Raw genomic sequence first — 22,796 nt, 5'->3', positions numbered from 1 at the left:
TTTTCTTTCATAACTCAATATTGGAGACGATATATAGAGTCATAACAGATTTTTTTGACTTCCAGCCCTCAAATGCAGCCTGTCTGGGGATCCAGACTTAAAGTAATTCTGTTTCTTTATCTCATAAGCATGAACCTACTGCACACCACAGTCCAGAGACTGTATGTCCATGTTTCAAGGAAGCAATGTTATGTGAGACTTCACTGCTATCTATTAAGTATCATATGTCATTGTTAGCATCCTAATACTCCAATTGTAAGATGAGGAGATATTCTGTAGCTTATGTGTTTCTGGAAAGCACATCATGAAAATGTCAGGATCCTGTCACACACATGTTTTGTTATTTTGTAATCTACACTTTTATATAGCAGATTGTTTCTCTTTATATCTAAGAAGTGGATTTTCCAAATTATGTTTTATCTTAATCCTTTTTATAAGCAACGGTATCTTGTTTATACATTTGAAACTTATTTGGTCTGTCATGCAGCAAAACTTTTCTCAGAAACAAATGTTGTTTAATTAAAACACATTCCATATTTAAATGTTTTCTGTTATCGCTGAGCACTTCATACAAGCAGTCGGGTAATTGCTAGATATTCAAAAATCTCCTTGTAAATTGGGCAGCTGAACTGAACCGTGGCATTTCTTCCTGCAAGTCTTTCCCAAAAGGGCCATCATGAGATTTGTGAAATCAATTAATCTTTTTGTAGAGCGAGATGGCCTTCAGTTTCCTCAAATCTCCCCTGTAAATTAGGCAAATGAGCCACAATAAGTCTTCCTGCCTCTCATTCCCCGAAGTGGCCCAAAGTACCATCTTGACATCCACGATGAGATTGATTTATTTTTCATCTGAAGAGGCATCAAGGCCCCCATATTCCTGAAATCCCTGCTGTAAATTAGGGTCCTGAACCATGATATGTCTTCTTGTCAGTCTTCCCCAAAAGAGCAATGAAACAGTTTGTAAGATTCAGCCATTTGTCATCATCAAGAGGCAAAATGGCCAACACTTTTCATGAAGAGACAGACTCTTTTCGTGAAACTGCCATTATGAAATATGCTACTTAGCATAACATCTCCCTCTGTGCATGTTTTTCAGAAGGGCCATCATGAGATCCGTGAACTCCGTCAGTTTCATTTCACCAGCTGGCCCGACCACGGCGTTCCGTGTTACGCCACAGGACTGCTTGGCTTCATACGACAGGTCAAGTTCCTCAACCCTCCAGATGCCGGACCCATAGTGGTACACTGCAGGTAAGTGTACTTACATAGAGGACACAGAGGTTTTGTACTGAAGATAAACTTAATTCCCTGGCACTGTTGGTCAGTGGCTGCACGGGCAAGACAAGGACAAACAAACAGCCATTCAGATGCATAGCTCACATTTCTTGCTTATCACAGGGAAAGGCTCTGGGTAAACAGTAATGATCAAATGACTACTGGTATTTCTGTTACAAAATCATCTTTATAAACCTTGGATTGTTTTACAGCATTGGCCTAATTGTGATTTGGCAGAACTGAAAATATCCATGAGTTATTTTTGTGGTCTTATGAGTCATTTTAAAAGGCTTCTGACTAAACAATCAGTTTGGATAGTTCGTCAGAAGCCCCAAAATATAAGACTTTATCTCAACCTAAATCAAAGAAGCAGTTCTTTCCACAGGCTTTTCTTCCAGTACTCTTTTTTTAAAACTTTTTTTATAGGTTCCCCTTTTCCTTGTCAATTAAGACAATAGGGCAAGGTATGATTACTGTTGTAATCTCTCAAACACGTTACCCTTTCTTTTCCGTAGCTTAGATCAATAGTGCTAACTTTTAGAAAGGGAATAAAAAGTTTTAGGTTAAAAAAGAATTTCAACTCCTATCTTCTTTCACCCATACACCGCCATGAAAAGTAGGAGGGGGAAACGTGATAGTATTAGGATCCCCATGGTGATACTATATTTAACCTCAATGTTCTGTTCTTTATGGGATGTAACAGTTCACTTCTGGAGCCAGGTGCTCAGCTGGCACAGGCATTAAAAGGTCAGCATTCTGACAAGCTATGAAAAAAAGGTTTTGAGTAGATTCCTCATCTTGTCTCAAGCATTGAAATTTAATTATTCATTTCATGGCCCACCTTGATACAACACATAGCTTTAGAGTTTTATTCCCACAAAGGGAATAAAATGACTAACCTTGCCATGGTTAGTGCTTAATGGAATCAAAGGACCATCATACTATATAGCACTTTTTCTAATCTCACAGACCTCACAGAGTGCTTTAGACTACAAGCCACATTTAATCATGCATCCATATAGTGATTTATTCTTTGCACTTTAGCTATCACACATAGCTGGCCAATTTAGAATGACTAGTTAACCTAAACATGCACGTCTTTGGACTGTGGGAGGAAGCTGGAGTACCAGGAGGAAACTCAGAAGATGCCGACTCCACACAGAAAGTCCTATACAGTCACCATTGTGATTCAGAGATGAATGGGTACAATTTAACCAGAAATTGTGTGTGGAGCACAATACAGATTTTTTTTTTTTTTTGCTGGAATGAAAGATGCTTTTGTTCAGTTAACTAAAACTAACCATTTGAAAAGTCTTTGGAGCTTCACACTAACAAACAGCAAACCTGGTTGCTTGGCAGTCCCTTGCCAAACTAGCCATTAGACAGTAAAATGATGCATGAATATTGTTTTATCTGTATATACTCAAGTTGCCATCTTTTTAGCAAATACTATAAATCAGCTTGTCTAAGGTTTGGGAAAGATGTGCGTTGGGAACACTTGGGATTATTAATAATGGAAAAGTCAAAAGAGACACACACTCAAAGAACAAATATGGACACAGAAACAGAGAATGAAAAAAAAACCTGGATGGACAAATGAGGCGAGAAGACACATAAAAAGACAGCCAGTAAAAGTATGTGGACAGACAGGCAGGAAGTTATGGCAGTCACTTCCAATTTCCGGGGGCACTCTGATGCTATTGGCCTGTGTCATGAGGCTTTCAAACACGCACAAGCACACACACATAGAGGCCCAGCAGTATTCTGGTCTCAACATTAATCACAGAGGTTGACAGGTAATCTGCCGAGGCACCCCCTCCTCTTCTCTCTTCAACTTTCTATCTTTCCGTCCCTCACATCTTATCTCTCTCTCTCTCTCTCTCTCTTTCTTTCTTTTCTGTTTCTTCTCTTGCACGTTCTCTCGCTCTCTCTCTTTTAGCTGTCTCTGAAAACTGTCAGCGGAATTGTAAATTGAAAGATGGGTTTTTCCCCTCCCTCTACACCTCATTCTCTCAGTTTCCGCTACATCCCTCCATCCGTGCCTCCTTTCCTCCCTTGATATCTCCCCCGTGACGGCCACTTCTATCACTCCCAGTCGCTAAACTCTTCCAACCATTCCCTTTCCATCCCTCTTCCCCTCACTCTTTCAGTGCATCCATCTGTTGGTTTGCTTGTCTGTCCATATTTTCCCTCCAGGCATTGCTGTTCAGAATGTGTCGCCTCAACACCTGACATGGGCTACTAAAGTCTCCACATACTTATGCTTGTCAGTTAGACAGTAAAAGAGAGCAATATAGAAAGACTCTGCCTTCATACTAAACTCCATTAACATTGCTGAGATTGCAAAGTTAATAGGTTTTTCTGAGTTACAAAACTCAGAGGTTTCACAGTGTATTTCTAAAATATAGTAATAAGATATAGGATACCTAATTTTAATTTTATCAGCCATTTAAGTGAGCATTTACTGATCTGATAAGAACACAATAGCCCAGAGTACTCATTCATTGGAAACAACTTAGAGTATTTTTTATTTATTTTACTATTTATTTTACTTTTCTTCTGAAAAGAGTTTAAAACAACAATTTATTACAATTACAGGCAATTATATACAATTAATATAGGCATAGGCGCCAGCCTATTCCGCTATTGGATTAGTGGAAGAAAATGGATCTTTTTCATACTAATATCATCCTGTACTACTACATGTAAATATGCTTTTTTACCTGGCTGATGCTAATTTCCATCTTGAGGTGAGAGAACTCAGAATTTAAGGTGAGGTTCTGAGTGTGTTATACCTGCTGGAACAGACCACAGGTGTGGCTTAGCTTAGACTCTGTGAAGTCACTGTATCTAGCAAAGAAATGAATCCACCATGCCGTATTTGTTTCATTTGTCTTTATAATTGACTCGATAACAGTTGTATTTACTAAACTACAACATACTTGTAGGCAGAAGAGGTTTTTTTTCACTTTTCGCCCCCCCCAGTTTGTCAGTGTTCTTAGGGACAGATTTACTGAGAAAAGAAAATTAGCATAATGCTGCAATAAAATTTTTTAAAAAAACTTTGACGCGGAGTGGAAAGTTGTGCGGGTGAATTAATATCAGTGCAGCAATGTATAAACACAGATGCACTCATTTCTTTAAAAAAAAAATGATCAAAGCAATCTATCAAGACTAATCCTAATGAGATGCCTGGGAGACTGCTAACTTCACAAACGTACAGCACAGAAACACTTTATAACTTTAACAGTATAGGAAAACTTTAGGTTTTAGCATACATTTCGGTGTCAAAACAAAAGAGATATTCAGACCAAGGAGAGAAGCAGGAAGACAAAATGATATGCTCTGATACAAGGGCAAAATCTTCAGTCAGATTCTGACCTCACTCAGGGGGTGCTCAGTAAAACTGGGAAGCCGTTCTCTGGATGACTCCAGACAGCTCAGACAGAGTGCGGGATTCATCTTTTCCACTGCATAAATCTGTGTGTAACAGCCCTTCACCAATTTTTGTGCCGTGAAAGGGAAGCTCCTACAAATACATATGCAATATGGCTGCCCAGAGATCTGACTGCATCGTTTAAAAAAACAAAAGAAAAAGAAAAACACTAAAAATTATTAGAAATAAGTCTGTATGTTAGTTGCATTACCCAAAATGTCAGTGTTGAAGGCTTAAAAGTGATTGGTCTTACTGAAGGATATGAACAGGTCTCTGTTGTAAATGAGACATTGTGTCTCAGTGGGACTATCTGTATAAATAAAGGTTAAGAATAAAACAATTAAGTTGTTCATTATTACAATTTTGTTAGATTGAGAGTATCATGTTTGTTTATGATTGTCTCCAGTGCCGGTGCAGGGAGAACAGGCTGTTTCATTGCAGTGGACATCATGTTAGACATGGCGGAGAATGAAGGCGTGGTGGACATTTTCAACTGCATCCGAGAACTAAGGTCACAACGAGTCAACATGGTTCAGACAGAGGTAAGTGTAATCATGGAAAATAGATATAAATCATAGGCAAAATATCAATGACCATGACAATTTGCATATTAATGATCAAGCAACTGACCTCACAGCCCATTGTTCATTCAGTGCGCTGGTTTCAGTTATTGTGCAAATGTACCGTTTATAAGGTTGGAGAAACCTGCAGTCAGCTGAGACTGAAGAAGTCACTTGGATGAGTGACGAAACATTGAAGATGCTACGTCCACATGAACAGAATCAACCTTTTGGGGCATAGGCAAAATAATAACTAAACACAGATGATGTTGAGTCTAGTTGGTCAAAACAAGTGGGTGTTCAGGTACGGCAGGCTGCTGGCTTAGACAATCATGAAAAGTTATGCATTATGGATTTTTAATTTTTCAAATAAAGTGTGGAGATTTTTGGTTCATGTTAAAATAAATCACCAGCACCTATTGTAATTATTACTGACTTTAGTTCGACAGAGGCTTTCCATCAAATTTTGATTAGCACATACTGGATACATTAACTACATTAACAAAGCATCTAGATACATTGCACTGAAGAAAAAACAACATTAAGGTTTATTCCCTTCCAGTACCATACGTCATTTTGCCTGCAGTTGTAAGTTTGAGATGTAGCATCGCAAAAAGTAAGACAGTATGGAGTATCCCAGGACTTCTAGCAGTCATCTATGATTTAATGCAGTTAGATTATTATATATTGAACATTAAACATTAAACATTCCCTGAATATCCGATGAAAACTAGTACAAAAAGTCACACAAACTCAGATCAAACAAACACAAATTCAGACATAGACAATTTTAGGAGAGTTTTGTGTCAATATGTGTATGCAATAGCTGGTAAGGAATATATCAGAGATGAGATGTAACATCTCAGTCAAATGGATTGTATTAATTTATTATTTCTATAACAGATGACACAGGAGAGATTTGGTATATTGTCTGGTACTAGGGTAGTCACAACTATACAACAAGTTAAGATTTGAAGTGGTCAAGCATAAATCAGCACTGTTCAGTATTCCCAAAATACGGATGATGTTTCCTAAAACGTTCTGTCTTTGCTAGCTGAGTACTTGGGTTACTATCCTTTACATGGTGTCGTAATTTGTTCTAATTTAGTACTATCAAATGTTTTAAAGAGTCTGCATTTTCAAATGTTGGGTATTCCATTTTGGAACAGCAGCGTTCATTTCTTTTCTAAAGCTACCTTAAGCCGACCTAATCCGTTCCGCCTCTGCATTCCATTTGTGTTACTGATGAAAACCTTGCATATCCAAAAAGTCAACTTTTCCAGGAATAAAGAAAAACAGCCTCATTTTCAGACTGACAGCTCAAGCTCAGAGTATGAAATTGACTTTTGAATGGGTTTTAGAAGTGCCAGGTTCAGAAAAGTTACCTAGGGCATCACGTTGAGTGTTTTCAAATGACAGCAGTGGTATAAAAGCTAGTTTTGTGTATGTGTGTCTGTCTGTGCACATTCACGTGTGTTTTTATGCCTCTTGATACCAAGTTAAATGCATCCTGCCCTGTCTTTTGAATATGTGTGGGAGCAATTTGTGTCAGTGTTGAAGCTGCTTGATGCTATTATAATCCTGCTCCACACAACACAAAGCAATTAATCTTTTAAAAGGCACAGGGGAAAGAAGAGTGTGCGTAAATGTTTCAGTGAGTATGTGACGTGCATGTGTGTATACATGTGTTTTTGCACGCAAATGTGTCTGTGCATGTCACTGGCATAGGTAATGGCCAGGAGAGGTCATTTCAGTGATGCTTTTAAAGCCTCTTCTCTGCTCCAAGGGCAACAATTAACATTCAACAGAGAGAGACCGAGAGATAAAGCGAGAAGCAAATTGAAAAAGCGAGAGGCAGCAGACAAACACAAGTGTGAGAGGAAACGAGCAACAGAGAAATAAAAACGGAGCCAACCCCAGATAAAAATGCACCGATAGGGGGACAGAAAGAGAGATAGCGGTAAATTAGCATGCACGGTGGCTGCTGTAGCTCATGGTAGCTGATGCATTTAGCGCAAGCTAGTGATTTGGAAGACAAAGAACATACTTGAGCCAGACCACAGAGGCACCACTAGCAAAGCACTGTACCCTTTTAAATCACTTTCAGGCTCCCACAAAAGCACAAGCATGCAAATAATGTTCATACACAAAGCAAACAAAAGTTGTGTTCACATTGGAATGTTTGAGTTTGTTGTCAGCTTGAAAAGACTTAATGCAGCTTTGCCCGACTGCATCATCTATTCCAGAGCTGTCATTGCTTACAGCTACTGTGAGGCACTGTGGTCCAGTCCAAGGGCTACAGGCAGGTTCAGCACTGTTTGCTTGCATAAGCCAGGGTTTTGTATTTCAGTGAAAGAAATTTTGACTCCGGAACTCATTTTGCTTTGGTGCAGGAGCAGTATGTGTTTGTTCACGATGCCATCTTGGAAGCATGTCTGTGTGGAAACACAGCCATACCAGTGTGTGAGTTCAGAGCCATTTACTACAACATCAGCAGGTTGGACCCACAGACCAACTCCAGCCAGATCAAAGATGAGTTCCAGGTGAGCACGCACATTCACACCCATTTGTCTTTTGTCATTTTTGGGAACACTCGCCACACGTGCATTTGAACAACACCCTAACTGATAATGTGAATGTGTGGGTTCAAGTTAGGTTGGAGGTTCAAATCATTGCTTTTCTGCCCATCAGACTCTAAACATAGTGACCCCTAGAGTTCGTCCAGAGGACTGCAGTGTGGGTTTGCTACCCAGAAACCACGACAAGAACCGCAGTATGGATGTTCTACCAGCAGACCGATGCCTTCCTTTTCTGATTTCTGTGGATGGAGAGAGCTCCAATTACATTAATGCTGCATTAATGGATGTAAGTTTTTGTTTAAATGTCTGATTATGTATGTGTAAGCTTATCATAGTTTGTATTGTGCTTTTTGATTGTTATTTGTTTCACCATTCTAGAGCCACAAACAGCCAGCGGCCTTCATAGTTACTCAGCATCCTTTGCCCAACACCATGGGTGACTTCTGGAGGTTGGTGTTTGACTACAACTGCTCCTCCATTGTAATGCTCAATGAAATGGATGCAGCACAGGTACAGGTACACACACAAAAAAAATCTACAAACATGTTCTGTACTTATTTTTGTCTAACTAACAAAAATACACTAGACATCAGCACCTGAAACTGACTGTACTATCAGATAGCCTGATGAATGTATCAGAGTTGATTTTTTATTTACTCTATTACTTGTCTCTCCCATTTATTTCTATTTATTGCCATTTGTAACTGATTTGTAACATGGGCTACAGCAAGGATTCTTAGCTCATGGATCTGGCCAAGAAGTAAAACCTGTCCCACTTACTGGAAAGAAATGTCATGTGAATGTACTTGTTCTAACTGGTGGACTTCATTTTCTCCAACCCATTCTTATTTTCTGCATTTTGTCTTTTTCTTCCAACCTTTGTGTTTGTTTTCTAAAGTTATGTATGCAGTACTGGCCAGAAAAAAATTCATGTTGCTACGGCCCTATTCAAGTGGAGTTCATATCTGCAGACATCGACGAGGATATCATCAACCGAATCTTCAGGATCTGCAACATGGCTAGGGTACTAAACGTTTACAGTACTTCTTTTATTTTATAGTTAAGTTGAAAAAAAATTATAAGATTAGATGTTTTGCATGTAGAACATCTAAACATCTTCAGTTTGTCTTTAGTCGGTGTCCTGGAACACACTTTGATAATTTCTCTTTTTTTGTCTTCTCTTCTCCTCCTTGACAGTTTTCAAATTACGAGTTCATGGCTAGATTTTGTGGCGCATTGCTAAATTCAAAGTCATGGAGCGCCTTTGTGTTTTAAGGCCTCTTCTTAATAAAATATGTGTTGTGGATTTCAAGGGACTCTATTATTTGACAAATGAAGCACTACTTTCCTGACACTTACTAGGAATACAAAATATGTTTAAAGTTCAAGTAAAAGCAATAGATAGTGAAACAGTATACCGTGGAACACACCATAACAATACAGCAAAGGCATTTTTTCATTGCATGCGACCTTTACTACGCAGTAGGCAGTTGGCAAAAGGATATGTTGGAAAACCAATTTATGGCTTCTCTTTTGCAGCAAGGCTACCTGAGTCCTGGTTTGTTGACTACATAGAAATAATGATAGTGATGTTGAATGTGGTACAATAATGACAGTTGTTTTTTTTTAACTCTACCTTTTTATCCTCCTCTTCCTTTTCTTGTCTTCTCCAACCTCTATGCACCTATGTTCTGTTTTCACTTCTATTTCTCCTTTTCTTTTCCTTCCTATCTTCCTGCCACTTTTTGTTACCCTCTTTTCATCTCATTTTCTAACTCATCCATGACCGCTCAACTCTAGTGGTGCCTTATCATCTGCATGTTCCTATGTATAGCACTTGGAGAACTCCCCGCTACCCTGCTATCTATATTCTCTCTCTCTTTCTCTCAAACACATCAGCGGTCTAGTGTGAAATGGCTCATATCATTGCCATAACAGCACATCTAACACTGCGAGAGCAGCTCCAGCCTAGCCGAGTCTCTATCGCCAATCGTTTAGCCATCAAATGAGCAGAGAACAGTGAAAAAGTGGAAGGGAGAAAATGTTTGCAAGAAATATGTGACAATACAAAGAAATAAGGGGAACAGAAAAGTAGAATGAAGACACATAAATGCAGGGTACAGAAAATATTTTAGATTAGTGTTAATTGGTATAAGAGACTGGGTAATTTAGAGAAAGATGGACGTAGAGTAAAGGAGAGATGGAAGGGGAGAAAGTACATGGCAGGTGTACTGAAAAGACAAGGAAGGAAAAGTGGTATAAAAAATGATATTGCTGAATTTGTTTGGTTTGTGTGTAAATGTCAATGTGCATATGCATTTGTGACAAACATCAGTAAATCAGTCTGACAGTGATGGTGGGTTTTGGTATTTTACTTGGTGCATGCCACTTGCCTTGGGCTAGACGACTGAAAATATGCCATGTCTGCCATGAAATTGAATTAAACATAACAAGCTACGGTCTTTGTTGAATCCAAGCCTATTTCTTTTGAAAAGACATTTGTTCAAAACCAGGAACTAATTGGAGCACAAAAGCCTGATTACATACAAAATGTGTTTTATGTATCAGTTTAACAAAATACTTACTTGGGTGGCATGAATGGCAGTGTCTCACTGGAAGAAGGTCCTGGGTTTGGATCCAACGACTTGTTTTGTGTCCATCTCTCTGTATTGGTATTATGACTAGCAACCTGTGCAGGGTATTCTGCTTTTTGCCCTTTGCCCAGTGGGATAGGCTCTAGCCTCCTCATAGTCTGTAACCAAAAAAGTGGCTAAGAAAATGAATGGATGGATAATATTGCCAAATAAGACCACAACTGAAAAACCAACTCTGTATTTGTTATAGTTGACCAGCTTTTCATCCAACTTTCCATATCATTTAAGCACAAACAGACCTGTTAGATGCAGATATATTTTCTAAAGTGAGCCAGTGGGTTTCATTGGTCAACTTTGGTCTTAATTCTGAAAAACAGTAGCTTTAGCAATATCGCTGTGCATGAAATTGAAATGGTTCCATGGAATTACAGCATGATGTTGATTGTTGTGATAACAGCTATGTCAGCAGTGATCAAAACCCTAATCTTCACGTTTCTCTTCTTAGCCACAAGATGGTTACCGCCTGGTGCAGCACTTCCAGTTTATTGGTTGGCCAGCCTACAGGGACACACCTCTCTCCAAGCGCTCCATCCTGCAGTTGGTCAGGAGATTGGCTAAGTGGCAGGAACAATATGACGGAGGAGACGGGAGGACTGTGGTACACTGCCTGTAAGTATAGTCACACAGACACATGCAGACACATATAATAGAAAACGTGATGAAATAGTAGACTGGAACAGTCACTGCTCAGTGAGATAACAGATTAACATAAATGGCAAGACAAATCTTCCTTTAGAGTGTATGTTTGTGACAGACAGAGAGGGAAGATGATTATAAAGTAAGATGTGCACTTCTATAAAAGAACACATACACACTTTTAAGACAGATATTCACACACAAAAACACACTTTTAGTATTTTTTGTACATGTTGAGTACCATTTCATGCTTTATGTTGTTCCACTTATCTGTCAAATATGCACATGCCTCAGACTCAGCATTAACCTTGTGCTTGAAAGCCATATATATTCACTATTGATGTCAAAACGTCTGAAATGTCGGTTCATAAATGCTGTGAGACTTGTTATGAATTATCTTCGTTAAATATAAATGAGGCTCATGGCTTAAAAAGCCTGGAATGTGTCAAGTTTTAAAGAGGTCATCATTCATCTCTATTGTTATGTTTGGCTGTGCTGATGCATTATGGATCACCCACACGCCTGCTTGTGCATGCTACGTTCAGATGTCCAGGTTTATTCAGTGTTTGGTACGGTGCTACTACTACTTCTGTTTTTACCAAATATATTTTAAACAACACTACACAATGTTTATTATACTACATAGATGAATGTGTGTTGGTATAGAAGTATAAAAACATAGCTCAGCTCGATACGAATTCACCCTATTTGAGCAGAGCAAATGAAGCTGATAATGAGGGAAGGAAACAGAAGCTGTAAAATCTATAGAAGAGAGAACTGCTAACAGTAACGTGTGTACACACACTCCAGACACTGCCTATCTGTGGTGCTCATCCAATCAGCTCTCTGTGTAACAGCTCATTGGACCAATGAGGTATTGATTTGGGGTTTTTTTGTTTTTGTTTTTTTAACAGTTTTTTGCTTATTAGCCTTTTCTTTCTTCACGTAACATAAAAAGAGGCAGACGTAAAAAAGAATAATATTCATATCCTAGTTCTGAACTAAATTTACAGATTGTAAGTTATTTTTGAACATTTAAAAATAAATGTCCATTGTAAAATAATCTGTCACTGTCAAATACTTTGTAAAGCTCTCAGTACATGGCTATGACTGTCATGTTATTTCTGCCTGAAAGCCTAAATGGTTTAAGGCTGAAGCTTGTAACAGTCTACACTGCTACAGAACAATGTGCAATTCAGCTATTAGCCCTTATATGGAGAATAAAAGTTTAATAACTGGTGTCATATATGTTAGTAATCACATGCTTTGACCTTCATTTCAAATAAACCTGTCACCTATAGATATAGATATGATATTAATTTGAGTAAACTCTGTCAATCACTATAAATCAAATGCTCAAACTGATATTTTAAAACACATTCTATTTAAATCTGCAATCCGTTTAATTTCTGTGAAATTAAAACACTAGCAGATAAATTAAGATAGCAAGACCATTTGGGGGCTAAATTCTTTAGTTATGCTCAAACCCAGTAAATGTGAGTGACAGAGATGTAAGCTGTCTCTGCTTCTGGCTGAAGACAGCTACACTGGCTAATCAACCCCAGCTATTGATTTCACAGACTCAGTAATACTAGCGATAAGTAGAAACATGATGGTTCCATCAGTAGATGGTGAAAATTTATTATTTTTCTGCTCTTCACTTGTCCTGAAGGTTGGAATTTGATGCGTCTTTAATACTGAGCACGTCTTACTTTCAACAAGTCACACTGGGAGGAGCTTTTAGAAAAATAGTGAGGAGTAGCACACTTAATTCAGCAATCTGCATTTGCTGTATTTATCTCGAGTTATATAGATATATATTTTAGATAAAGCAAAGTAATAAAGATAAGGTGCCTCTTTCTAACAAATTACTCATATTCAGCATGCAGCAGTTCATATCTAGACTAATGTGGTTTCAAGTATGTCACAATTCATTTAAATCACATAGGAATTTATCTCATACAAACCACTTAACCACCAACCACTGACTGTCAGATCCTTTTCGCAGTAGATTTAGTTGTAATGTTTTGGATTTTGGTTTTGGCCGCTTTAAATATTTCACCTGAAACTGTGGATGAAGTAAACGCTAAAAGTAACCGATAAACAGGGGATGGCATCCAAACAATTTGGACTCCAATATATTAAAATTATTTTTTCAAAGCTCAAATCACATACCATACACAAAGGCGAACAAGCAAATATCAACCATTTATAAATACCTTTAAAAGAAGTGCTAACCCACCCACTATAGTAACCCATCGCTTCAGAGAAACTGGATGCACAGCTAGGTCACTTTCTTCCTAATATTTTCATCAATTCAGTTTGTTTTAAACTTTATGAAGATGTAGTTTGCCTGTTGCCAAAGAGTGACGCTACAATTTTAAACTTGTAGTTTGGAAAAATTAAAAATTAAAACATCTATGGGAAAAATTAATGCTTGTTGGTGTTTGTTAGTCAAAATGAGTATTTTCCTTGCCCCCTGATTGACCAGACTTTGGGCAATTTAATTAAAACAAAAGTAAAATTTTCTAATTGCCTAGGGTTAGAGTTGTAGTTAGCCATCACTGATGATGGCTTATCACCTTAGGGAGTTGGACCATCACAGTTATAGTCAATACTATTATTATTATTATTATTATTATTATTATTATTATTATTATTATTATGACACCCCTCTTCTCATCTATCATATCAAATTTAGTGCAGTGTTATATTAACCAAGAGTGATGAGCCAAAATAGTGTTTTATCCATTTACTGATCTGAACACCAGCATTAGTCTAGAAACAAATTACAGCAAATATTCTTTTTAAATCAGCCATATTCACACAAGGCTCCTGTAATCTAGCTAACACAATATAAGGTGACTGCAGTTGAAGTGGCTTTTAAATTGAATTTTTAATTTTGTTTGACGTCAGAGATGAACCACTTTTCATATCTGGTATGTTTCTATGAAGATGTAAAGGTTACTCGCTTTCCTTGACTGTTACTGCTACTTGAGTCCTGACAAGTCTGAAAAGTTTCATTTTCTGGTTGTTGTTCAGTACTTCATAATGTTCATGTATTTTAGCCCTAAGATGTATTTGACAGGACTAATGTAAAATGTATTTCCTTTCATTTTTTCACCATTACCCTAGAAATTAGTTTCTGACACTGAAGCAACTGTCTGAAATTTTAATCTGACATGAAATCAAGAAGTGCATGAGCAATATTTTTGCATTTAAATTTTTAGTTAACTAATAACTAATGAAATTCAAACCAATGGGTGTATGTATGAAAAGCAAGAATTGCAAGCTTGCAGTCTGATATTATTGTATAAGTGGTTCTGAGACAGCAACAAAAACTTTCCATATTTATTTTTAACCTTCTGAAGCGCTTCTAAAAAGCTTAGATTATAGACTTTCTATAAAAAAATTCAGTCACTATCACTAACAAAGGTATTCCGAGTAGACTGCAAGCTGTAGCAGCCTTGGCATTCCTAATGCAGAATAGGTAGACAGTGGATGATTTTTCTGATGGCTGTCACTCCACCTCGCAGTACATAAATGTTTTATTCAGTCTCAATACTGAAGGAATTCAGCTGGAACCAAGTGAGATGGGAAAGTCTGGAGCTGTTTTCATGGTGGGTGGTCTGACTTTTCACTGGCAGAGCACTGACTGCTGATTGGGGCATATAGCCAGTAAACACACAATATATATATAGTATACATAAATATGTTTGTGTTGCTGGATCACTTTATACAGATGGCCCTTTGTCATCTGTATAAAATGTTCATAAAGGCTTTTATTATTATTTTGATTTAAGTCAAACACATTTATTCAAATTTCTAAAATCCATTAGTGGCCTCTTTCTGCATACAGTGGCAGGTTTCTTTGTACTGAATTCTCGCTCTGTCACTTGCTGTCACTCTCTGTCCCTTAAAGCCTTTTTTCTCAACTCACATTGTCATACTTGTTTCTTTAGCATTAAAAGTGACATCTAATATCTCCAACTTGGCTTTCAGGATCCTGTTTACGTGACTTGTTTTTCTGAGAGCTAATTAAAACATTGTTTAGCTTTGTAAATATGTTTTTTTTTCCACATTCTGTCATCTATACAGGCTACAAGAAGGAATATAACACCATATATCACCAAACCTAATAATTTTTCCTTATATCCCCTTAAAATGTTACAGGTTACTAAACAGAAACCATTCTTTAAATACATCACAACAAGCAAACTAATTTAACCTCTATAGCCTGTTTTATAAGCTTTGTTTAGGGTCTACTAGTGTTTAGGGTCCATACAATTTCAGGACATTATCCAATGACTGTCCTGCAACTTGGTTGGATAAGCAGTTAGGAGAATACCCCACAAAACTTTTCTAATATTCTCTCTACACCTGTATCTTTCCTTCATCTCATTCCATCCTGCTTTCTTTTTGACCTCACTATGATTTTCTTGACCTCCAGCTATGTTTCCAAAATGGTGATGATGTTTAATACTGAAGAGCCTCTGTCTCCCTTTCTCTCTTCATTTCTTGGTTCTACTCCTTTGTTCCTCCTCCTTTACAGAACTGGTGGTGGACGTTCTGGAACTTTCTGTGCCATCTGCAGCATCAATGAGATGATCCAGCAGCAGAATATTGTAGATGTTTTCCACACTGTTAAAACCCTGAGGAACAACAAGACCAACATGGTGGAGACTATGGTAAGAAATCACAATACATACATATTTTTTTGTATATTTTATGGGGTGATGATGCCACTGAAATGTTTTGCTTTTATGATATTGGATCAAAATGTAGTTTCTTGACATTTTTAGTTTAGAGTGGAATTCAACTAAGGTAAAAACACAGGTTATTAAAAGGCAGCAATGAGTAAATAGTATGAACAGATTCACATAAATTAATATAGAATTAAAGCTTTACTCTGTTTTTGTCTCTGTGGTAGCAAACATGCAAGTATTCCCACACTACCAAAAATTTGTATTCACATACAGACAGGTCACAGCTGTTTCAGTGCTTTTCTCATCTCCTTTGTAAAGAATTTCTCAATTTGTTACTCACACCCATGAACTAAAGCACACCTGCTCACAGATGCAAGGTAAATGGATTATAACAGCCAATGTTCAGTATTTGCCAAAGCTTTAGTCCTTTAGTGGTATAAGTGAAGATTTAATTGTTATTGGCTATGTTTTTTTAGAGTTTTGTGTGTTTTTCTTCACCATAAAGCAAAGATGTGGGTAAAAAGTGCTGGTGACCCTAAACTTTTTAAAAACTGGCTTTAAATTCCTGAAGGAGAAAAAAGTAAAACTGAGATGTCTTTGAGGTGATACCATTGTCACCAGTGTGTGAATGTGTGTGTGAATGGGTGGATGACTTGATGTGTAAAGCGCTTTGGGGTCCTTAGGGACTAGTAAAGCGCTATACAAATACAGGCCATTTACCATTCACCATGTCAGAGAGTTGCCTATGGCACCCACATGATCTAGCTCCTCCAATCATGTGATTACCCAAAACATATCTAATGTATGAGAAGAATGAACCAGTCGGACAACTTGAGCAGGAAGAAAAAAACATTTCTTTAGTTGTACAGAAGTCTTATTTAGAGCTATGAAATTTGCAATGTTTTTATGATTTCTTTCTTTTTTATTGCCCAATTACCCCATCGATTCCCTTGGATTACTGTTTAAAAAAAGCATCTATGTATTTAGTACCAAAAATGTTCAAATGTTTTTAGTTTGTTATCAACAGCTACTTAATCTTGGTACTAAGCAGAACAGCTTCATACAAAGTGTTTTACCATTCAGTGAAATTAACAACAAATAATGTAAAGAATTCAAATAAGTATGGATTTATTTGACTCTTTGTTTCTTGTCAGTCAAAGATTAAAAGCGTTTCATTGTTCTTAATTCTTTGCCAAACATCCCAAACCATGAAACCATCTGGACATTTGAAAGTTGTCATCACACGTCATCACAGCTAGAGAATGATGACAGAATTGTTCATAACGATGTGGCATTGGATTAGTTCACCCACATACTGGCCAGCCAATCCAGTCCTTTGCTGTCTGGCTGAGGCCAATATTACCTGCTATGCTGATAATGTTATGATTCTCAGTTCATGAATTATGACTCATTTTCATTGGTAAATATATGGAAATTGTGTTACTGTGTTCTATACTCGTCATCGTCGGTTGCATATTATGTTGTGAATTATATGTCACGAAATTTCATTTTTTGTTTTTTATTACAGTGCTCCAGTACTTTTTTTTTAAATAAATAAGTCAATATTTAGTAAATAGTTATGAGCGTAGAGTTTGGTTTTATTATACATGTTTGAAAAGCCAAGCTGAGAGTGCAGCTATACATTTATATTGAGAGTTTGAGGGAAACAAAGCCAAATTTCAAGAATTTTCTGACTTAGCTTTGCTTGTTGTTTTATTTCTACACAGGAACAGTATAAATTCTGCTATGAAGTGGCTCTGGAAGCGCTCAACTCCTTCTGATTGGGTGTGGGCTAAACATCTCTATTCCCAATCGGCCATCTATCGATGCCTGTCATTCTCAACGCAACACTGGGAAACACGGAGGGCAATACTGCTTTGTGTTGACCTGAATCCGACTGACTGAGCGTGCCTGTGTGTGTGGGTGTGTGCGCGCACGTGTGTGTGTTTGTATTTGAGTGCATATGCACGTGGCTGTGTGTGAAGAGAGGGCATGCTTGCATATTTGAGGAAGTCTTTATCTATATGCGTGCCTGCAACAACACACACAACAAACCTGTACAGAAGAGGGAAAAGGCAACAAACATGCACACTGGTGATTTTAATGTCTGTTTGCTTCAGCAAGACTGGGGACTTTATATGCTTGTACAAAGAAAAAAAAATATGGTAAACAAACAAAAAACAAATGTTTAAAAGACGCAACACTTTTACTCCTCTATTTCTCTGTCCTCTCTGCTGGGCTGTGATGTGACTATTGTACAGTATTTCCTTTTTAGATATATTCTACGCCTTGAATGTTGTCTCCCTCTGAAGGCTGGATGCCCACTGGAAGATTTTTTTTGGTAACTCTCAAAGGGAACGGAAATGTAAGTTTTTTTGACCATGACTCACTCAGCATAGTTAACTTTTTTTTTCTTCAAATTACATGCTGATTCCCTTTTACCAAGTTAAAAGTTTGTTTTAATTATACTCATAATTCTGTAATTGGCCTGAAAAGAAAATATGTTAGCATGGTTGTATCTTTTTTATAGTTTTACTTTCACTGAGTTCAAATGTCAGAAAAATACAAGAACAAAAAAAAAATATAAACTACAAAAAGTGGAGTCAGGGACACTGTGAAAAAAAATAACAGTAGAAAAAAAGGAAAAAAAGAAACCTGCCTTAGATTTAAGGCCAAGTCATGTCTCTGTTCTAGCTTTTTTTTCACTGGGACAGTGGTGGTTTCATAAATGCTTTTGGGAGGCTTAAAAACAGACAAAATTAAAATCTTATTGTGTGCATCCACCCTTGCTGTAAATAGGATAAGACAACCACAATCAAACAAACAAACAAACAGGCAAACATCCGCAACTGGTACATTACAAATTAATGTGATTTCAAAACACTATAACTCTAAAAAGCTAAGTTAATGTCACTGTGTTACCATACCACAGACCGTCTCCACAGAAATGTCAAAAAAGCCGACATATTGTTCGCATATTGCACATTTAGCTAATGCCGCCGCATTCAGATTAACTTTTATAAAATTTGACTTTTTTATTATTTATTTATTGTGACACTTTTGGTACAGAATATGAAACAACCAGATAATACTTTGTCTCTAATATGATAACAGCACTACTATAATTTATTGAAAATGAGTCCCCAAATTCCCCATAAAGAAGTAAAAAATGTTCCCCCTCTAAAAACTACATAAACTATAACTTGCACTTTTGCATGTTTGTCCATTTTGGAACATTTAGACTTGAAATTCCTGACATTGAACAGCCTGGGGTAAATTCTTAACTGAAATCAGTGTTTGGTCATTTTATAGCAATTTGCTTTAATGTGAAATTGTTCAATAACTGAGTGTAGCTTACAGACGAATTAATCTACTTTAGTGTTGATGATTTGATTTTAACCTGGTCTACAGTGTTGCGAGGAGTCATTGATATTGGGCCACTATTTGGATCTAAAAAAAAATCATTCAAATGATAAGAAATTAGTTAAACCTGCTGAGATTAAGAAAGGATTTAAGAATCCTTGATACTTAGAGCAGACTGGTAAACAGTTCAGTAATTCTATGTATAATTCTATCTATAATAAATATCCAAGCTAAGGGATTGGGCCCATGTTTCCCCTATAACCTATGATTTAAAAAGAACATCACAAAACAAAGAGACAGGCCACATTTACATTTCTTTTATAATTAATGAATGCTTTACGTCCAGCCCACTGAAATATACAGATATTAAAAATACATTTGAGAAAATCACTAACAGGAAATGATTTCAGTTAGTGTTTGACCCCAGGTTGAAAGGCAGTTAACATGGCTAATAGTTTAGATACCTCTGCACCTTAAAGAACGTGTGGGAGTGTGGGAATTAATGAGAATTATGCATGGCATTGACCTCAGCTTCTCATTATCTCCTACTCATCTGGTCAGACTCTTCTATGCTATCCCATTTTCCCCTTATCCCAAAAGACTAAACCAGAATCTCATGTTATAGATACACCACCTGTATTTATATGAACAGCCTCTGAAATGTGTTGAATCTAAAGGTGATACTATTTTCAGATCTGTTTTTACCTCTCTCTAAAACACTGTCATTCTAATAAAAAGGACCAGACTGATGGCTTAATTTTCAAACACTCAAAAAAATCAGACTACTGAAGTGAATTATCTTAAATCCCAATGCATTAAAAATACATAATTGTCACCAATTACCTGATTTACTTTTTTCCCATGCGAGAAAGTACAAACATTTTTAGATGCATTAGATATTTTAGAATGATTTCATATAAAGTTCAGCTTCTGATGAACTTTTCTTTTGTTAGGAAACATTTCAGTGCTTATGGCAAGAGCTGACATACTTGTAGTTAAATGTTGTAGCAAACTATTCGATCTGTGCTTGCGTTGATTTATTTTTATTCTTATTTTTCGCTGGAGTCCAGTCAGGCTCGTTAATGGACCTATCAAAATAGTGAGAGTGCTGTATTGAAGACAATGTGAATGCTGGATATCTTGATCCTTTTGTTCACTGATGCTTTATTTTATTGACTTGAATCATGGCCCTTCATATGTATTATATATTTTTTAACGTTCTTTTAGATTATTTTTGTCTTGAATTTGTACATTTCTTTTGTATAATTATTATTCTGATGATTATTTGTCTAGCAAAGTGCTGTTTAGATCTGGTGATGCCATTACCATTGGTTGTTTAGTTGTTTGAAATGTGGTTAACATGAAATAAAGGGACCAAAATGTTGAATGTGATGTCGTCTCTGTCTTCACAGCCTCTAATTTTGATGTATGAAATAATTACGCTAAAGCTTTCAGAGACATTCTTCATGTTTGAGGGACTTCACTTCACTAGATCATTTTCTCTCTCTTCCTAGGTGATCAGTCAATTTGGCAAGTAGGAACTAACCGTTTTTAACTGTCAAAAGAATTAGGGATATTAAACCTACCAATTTTTAAATTCCTGCCTTTAAAGTCCATATTGTGATGCTTATTTCTGATAAATTATAAAACACAGCCAATATCCACAAACAGGGACTAGATGCATAAAACCTTGTGCATAATCAAAAGCAGACTTTGAGGTTAGAAATTTGTGTTTAAATCTCTGTTTGGCATAAAAACAAAAACCTGCCTATGCCTATGAGTGATTGACAAAACAGAAAGAGAGAGCAAAAAACAGGAAATAAAATATATGATTAAATGTAAAAGTCACCCTATAACATCTATAAAGGATCTGACCTTGAGGTCTCCACTGTTTCGTCTCATACATGCCACAAGCTCTCACTGTGACCCCAGAACTGAGGCTGAGGGAAAAGTAAGAAAAACCACAGGTCTTTACAGGCTGTTTTCCCCCCCTCTTTCTAATCAATCAGATTCAGTGATGAACGGAGCTCCAAGCCAACAGCCTCATCCTTTATTTAGCTAGTTGATTCCCAAGGAGCTCATAAATATGCATGAGCTTGAGATTAGCATAGGCACCAAGGACAGGGCCTGTACCTTGGCATTATGACGATCAATCAGAAACACTAAGGGGCTCCTCAGAGGGAAGCTGTCTGTCAGCTTGGCTTTGGGCTGAGGTGATGTATGCACACACACATAAAAAAGGTACGCTCAAAGCATACATAACGCGCACATAAGTCTGCATGCATCTACACACACCCAGGAAGAGAAACACAAACAGAAACAAACACAAAGCATATGCACACCTAAAGGGAGAAGCAAAGCACACAATGCACACACAGTCTCTCACAAACACACAAACATGGATACATAATCAGTGTTAATGTCTATTATTAATCTGATGTTCCTTACACCCTTAGTCTCTCTTCTGATTCATATTTTTTAAACTCCTTTTCAGAACAGACTTCATAATGAGGTTGAAAATTGGCCCATTTCATTTGCGCTCACAGAAATGTCATTATCTGCGGGAAGAAGGAGGGGTCTTGTTGGCACAGTATGTTGGTACAGTAATATACTGTTCTTCCATTCTGTGTGTGTGTGTGTGTGTGTGTGTGTGTGTGTGTGTGTGTGTGTGTGTGTGTGTGTGTGTGTGCATATATCCCCTTTGTTTACCATAGTCAACACTGCTGTATTTATTCTGTGTATGTAATACAACTAGTGACAGCTGTGGTAAGATACCCTTTAGGCTTTTAACATGCTTAAATTATTTCTCTGTGCTGAATGCTAGAGTCTTATTCATTCCAACATAAATTTCAGTGCAAATATTTCTTTCCTCGATAGGTTTAGACTTGTTTGGCACATGGCAAGCACTTTGACGATTTTTCTGAACATAACTTTTGTTCTTTTTTTAACAGTGCAATGACACAGAAACTATGCTGGCAGGAGCTCATCCAATAAAAAGTTTGTAAAATGTCTCAACAAACTCCAAAGTAGCATACTGCTCCCTCCCTTTTCTCATTATGCTCAAGCACAAATGCAAAGCATGTGTCTTTCCACTCTAGTAAGTGTACTGGTGAATGAGAGACACTACATGACTGAACAGCCAATTGGGAAAATGACACTCGCATCTCCATCTATCCATCCCTCCATCCATCCATCCTTATCCGGTACAGGTCGCGGGGACAGCAGTCTTAGCAGAGAAGCCCAGACTTCCCTCACCCCAGCCACGTCCTTCAGCTCATCCTGGGGGTCAAAAAGACATTCCTAAGCCAGCCAAGAAATATAATCTCTCCAGTGATTCCTGGGTTTGCCCTGGGGCCTTTTTCCCCAGGGCATATCAAAAATCCTGAAAAACACATTACATAAATATTATAAATTGAAATAAGTATTGATCTTCTACAACCTACCCAGAATTGTGACTGCGTGGCACACAGATTATAATCAGTTAGTTTTAGATACTCCTGATCTTAACTTGTCATGTGTATAAAACACACGTTTGAGCCTGGTTCTGTCGGACGTGCCAGTGGTGTGCTGAATGAACAAAATATATC

At 37.3% G+C, this 22,796-nt stretch overlaps 1 protein-coding gene across 9 annotated transcripts in view; it reads left to right on the top strand.

Moving 5' to 3' along the window:
• ptprt (protein tyrosine phosphatase receptor type T) overlaps window positions 1-20,596 on the top strand; it is a 313,327-nt gene extending 292,731 nt beyond the window's left edge. For all 9 annotated transcript variants that reach the window (XM_084929068.1, XM_084929066.1, XM_084929067.1 and 6 more), the window contains 9 exons: window positions 1,097-1,251; window positions 5,118-5,253; window positions 7,665-7,814; window positions 7,963-8,136; window positions 8,229-8,360; window positions 8,749-8,874; window positions 10,950-11,113; window positions 15,693-15,828; window positions 17,574-20,596. In XM_084929068.1, the coding sequence (XP_084785194.1) occupies window positions 1,097-1,251; window positions 5,118-5,253; window positions 7,665-7,814; window positions 7,963-8,136; window positions 8,229-8,360; window positions 8,749-8,874; window positions 10,950-11,113; window positions 15,693-15,828; window positions 17,574-17,627 (1,227 nt within the window). In that variant the 3' untranslated portion in view covers window positions 17,628-20,596. The remainder of the gene's footprint in view (window positions 1-1,096; window positions 1,252-5,117; window positions 5,254-7,664; window positions 7,815-7,962; window positions 8,137-8,228; window positions 8,361-8,748; window positions 8,875-10,949; window positions 11,114-15,692; window positions 15,829-17,573) is intronic.
• The last annotated feature ends 2,200 nt before the right edge of the window (window positions 20,597-22,796 follow it).

This window comes from Perissodus microlepis, chromosome 5, assembly GCF_051167445.1.
Source record: "Perissodus microlepis isolate ML-2025 ecotype Zambia chromosome 5, ASM5116744v1, whole genome shotgun sequence".
Lineage (NCBI taxonomy): Eukaryota > Metazoa > Chordata > Actinopteri > Cichliformes > Cichlidae > Perissodus > Perissodus microlepis.
This window is presented reverse-complemented; position numbering and strand designations above follow the sequence as displayed.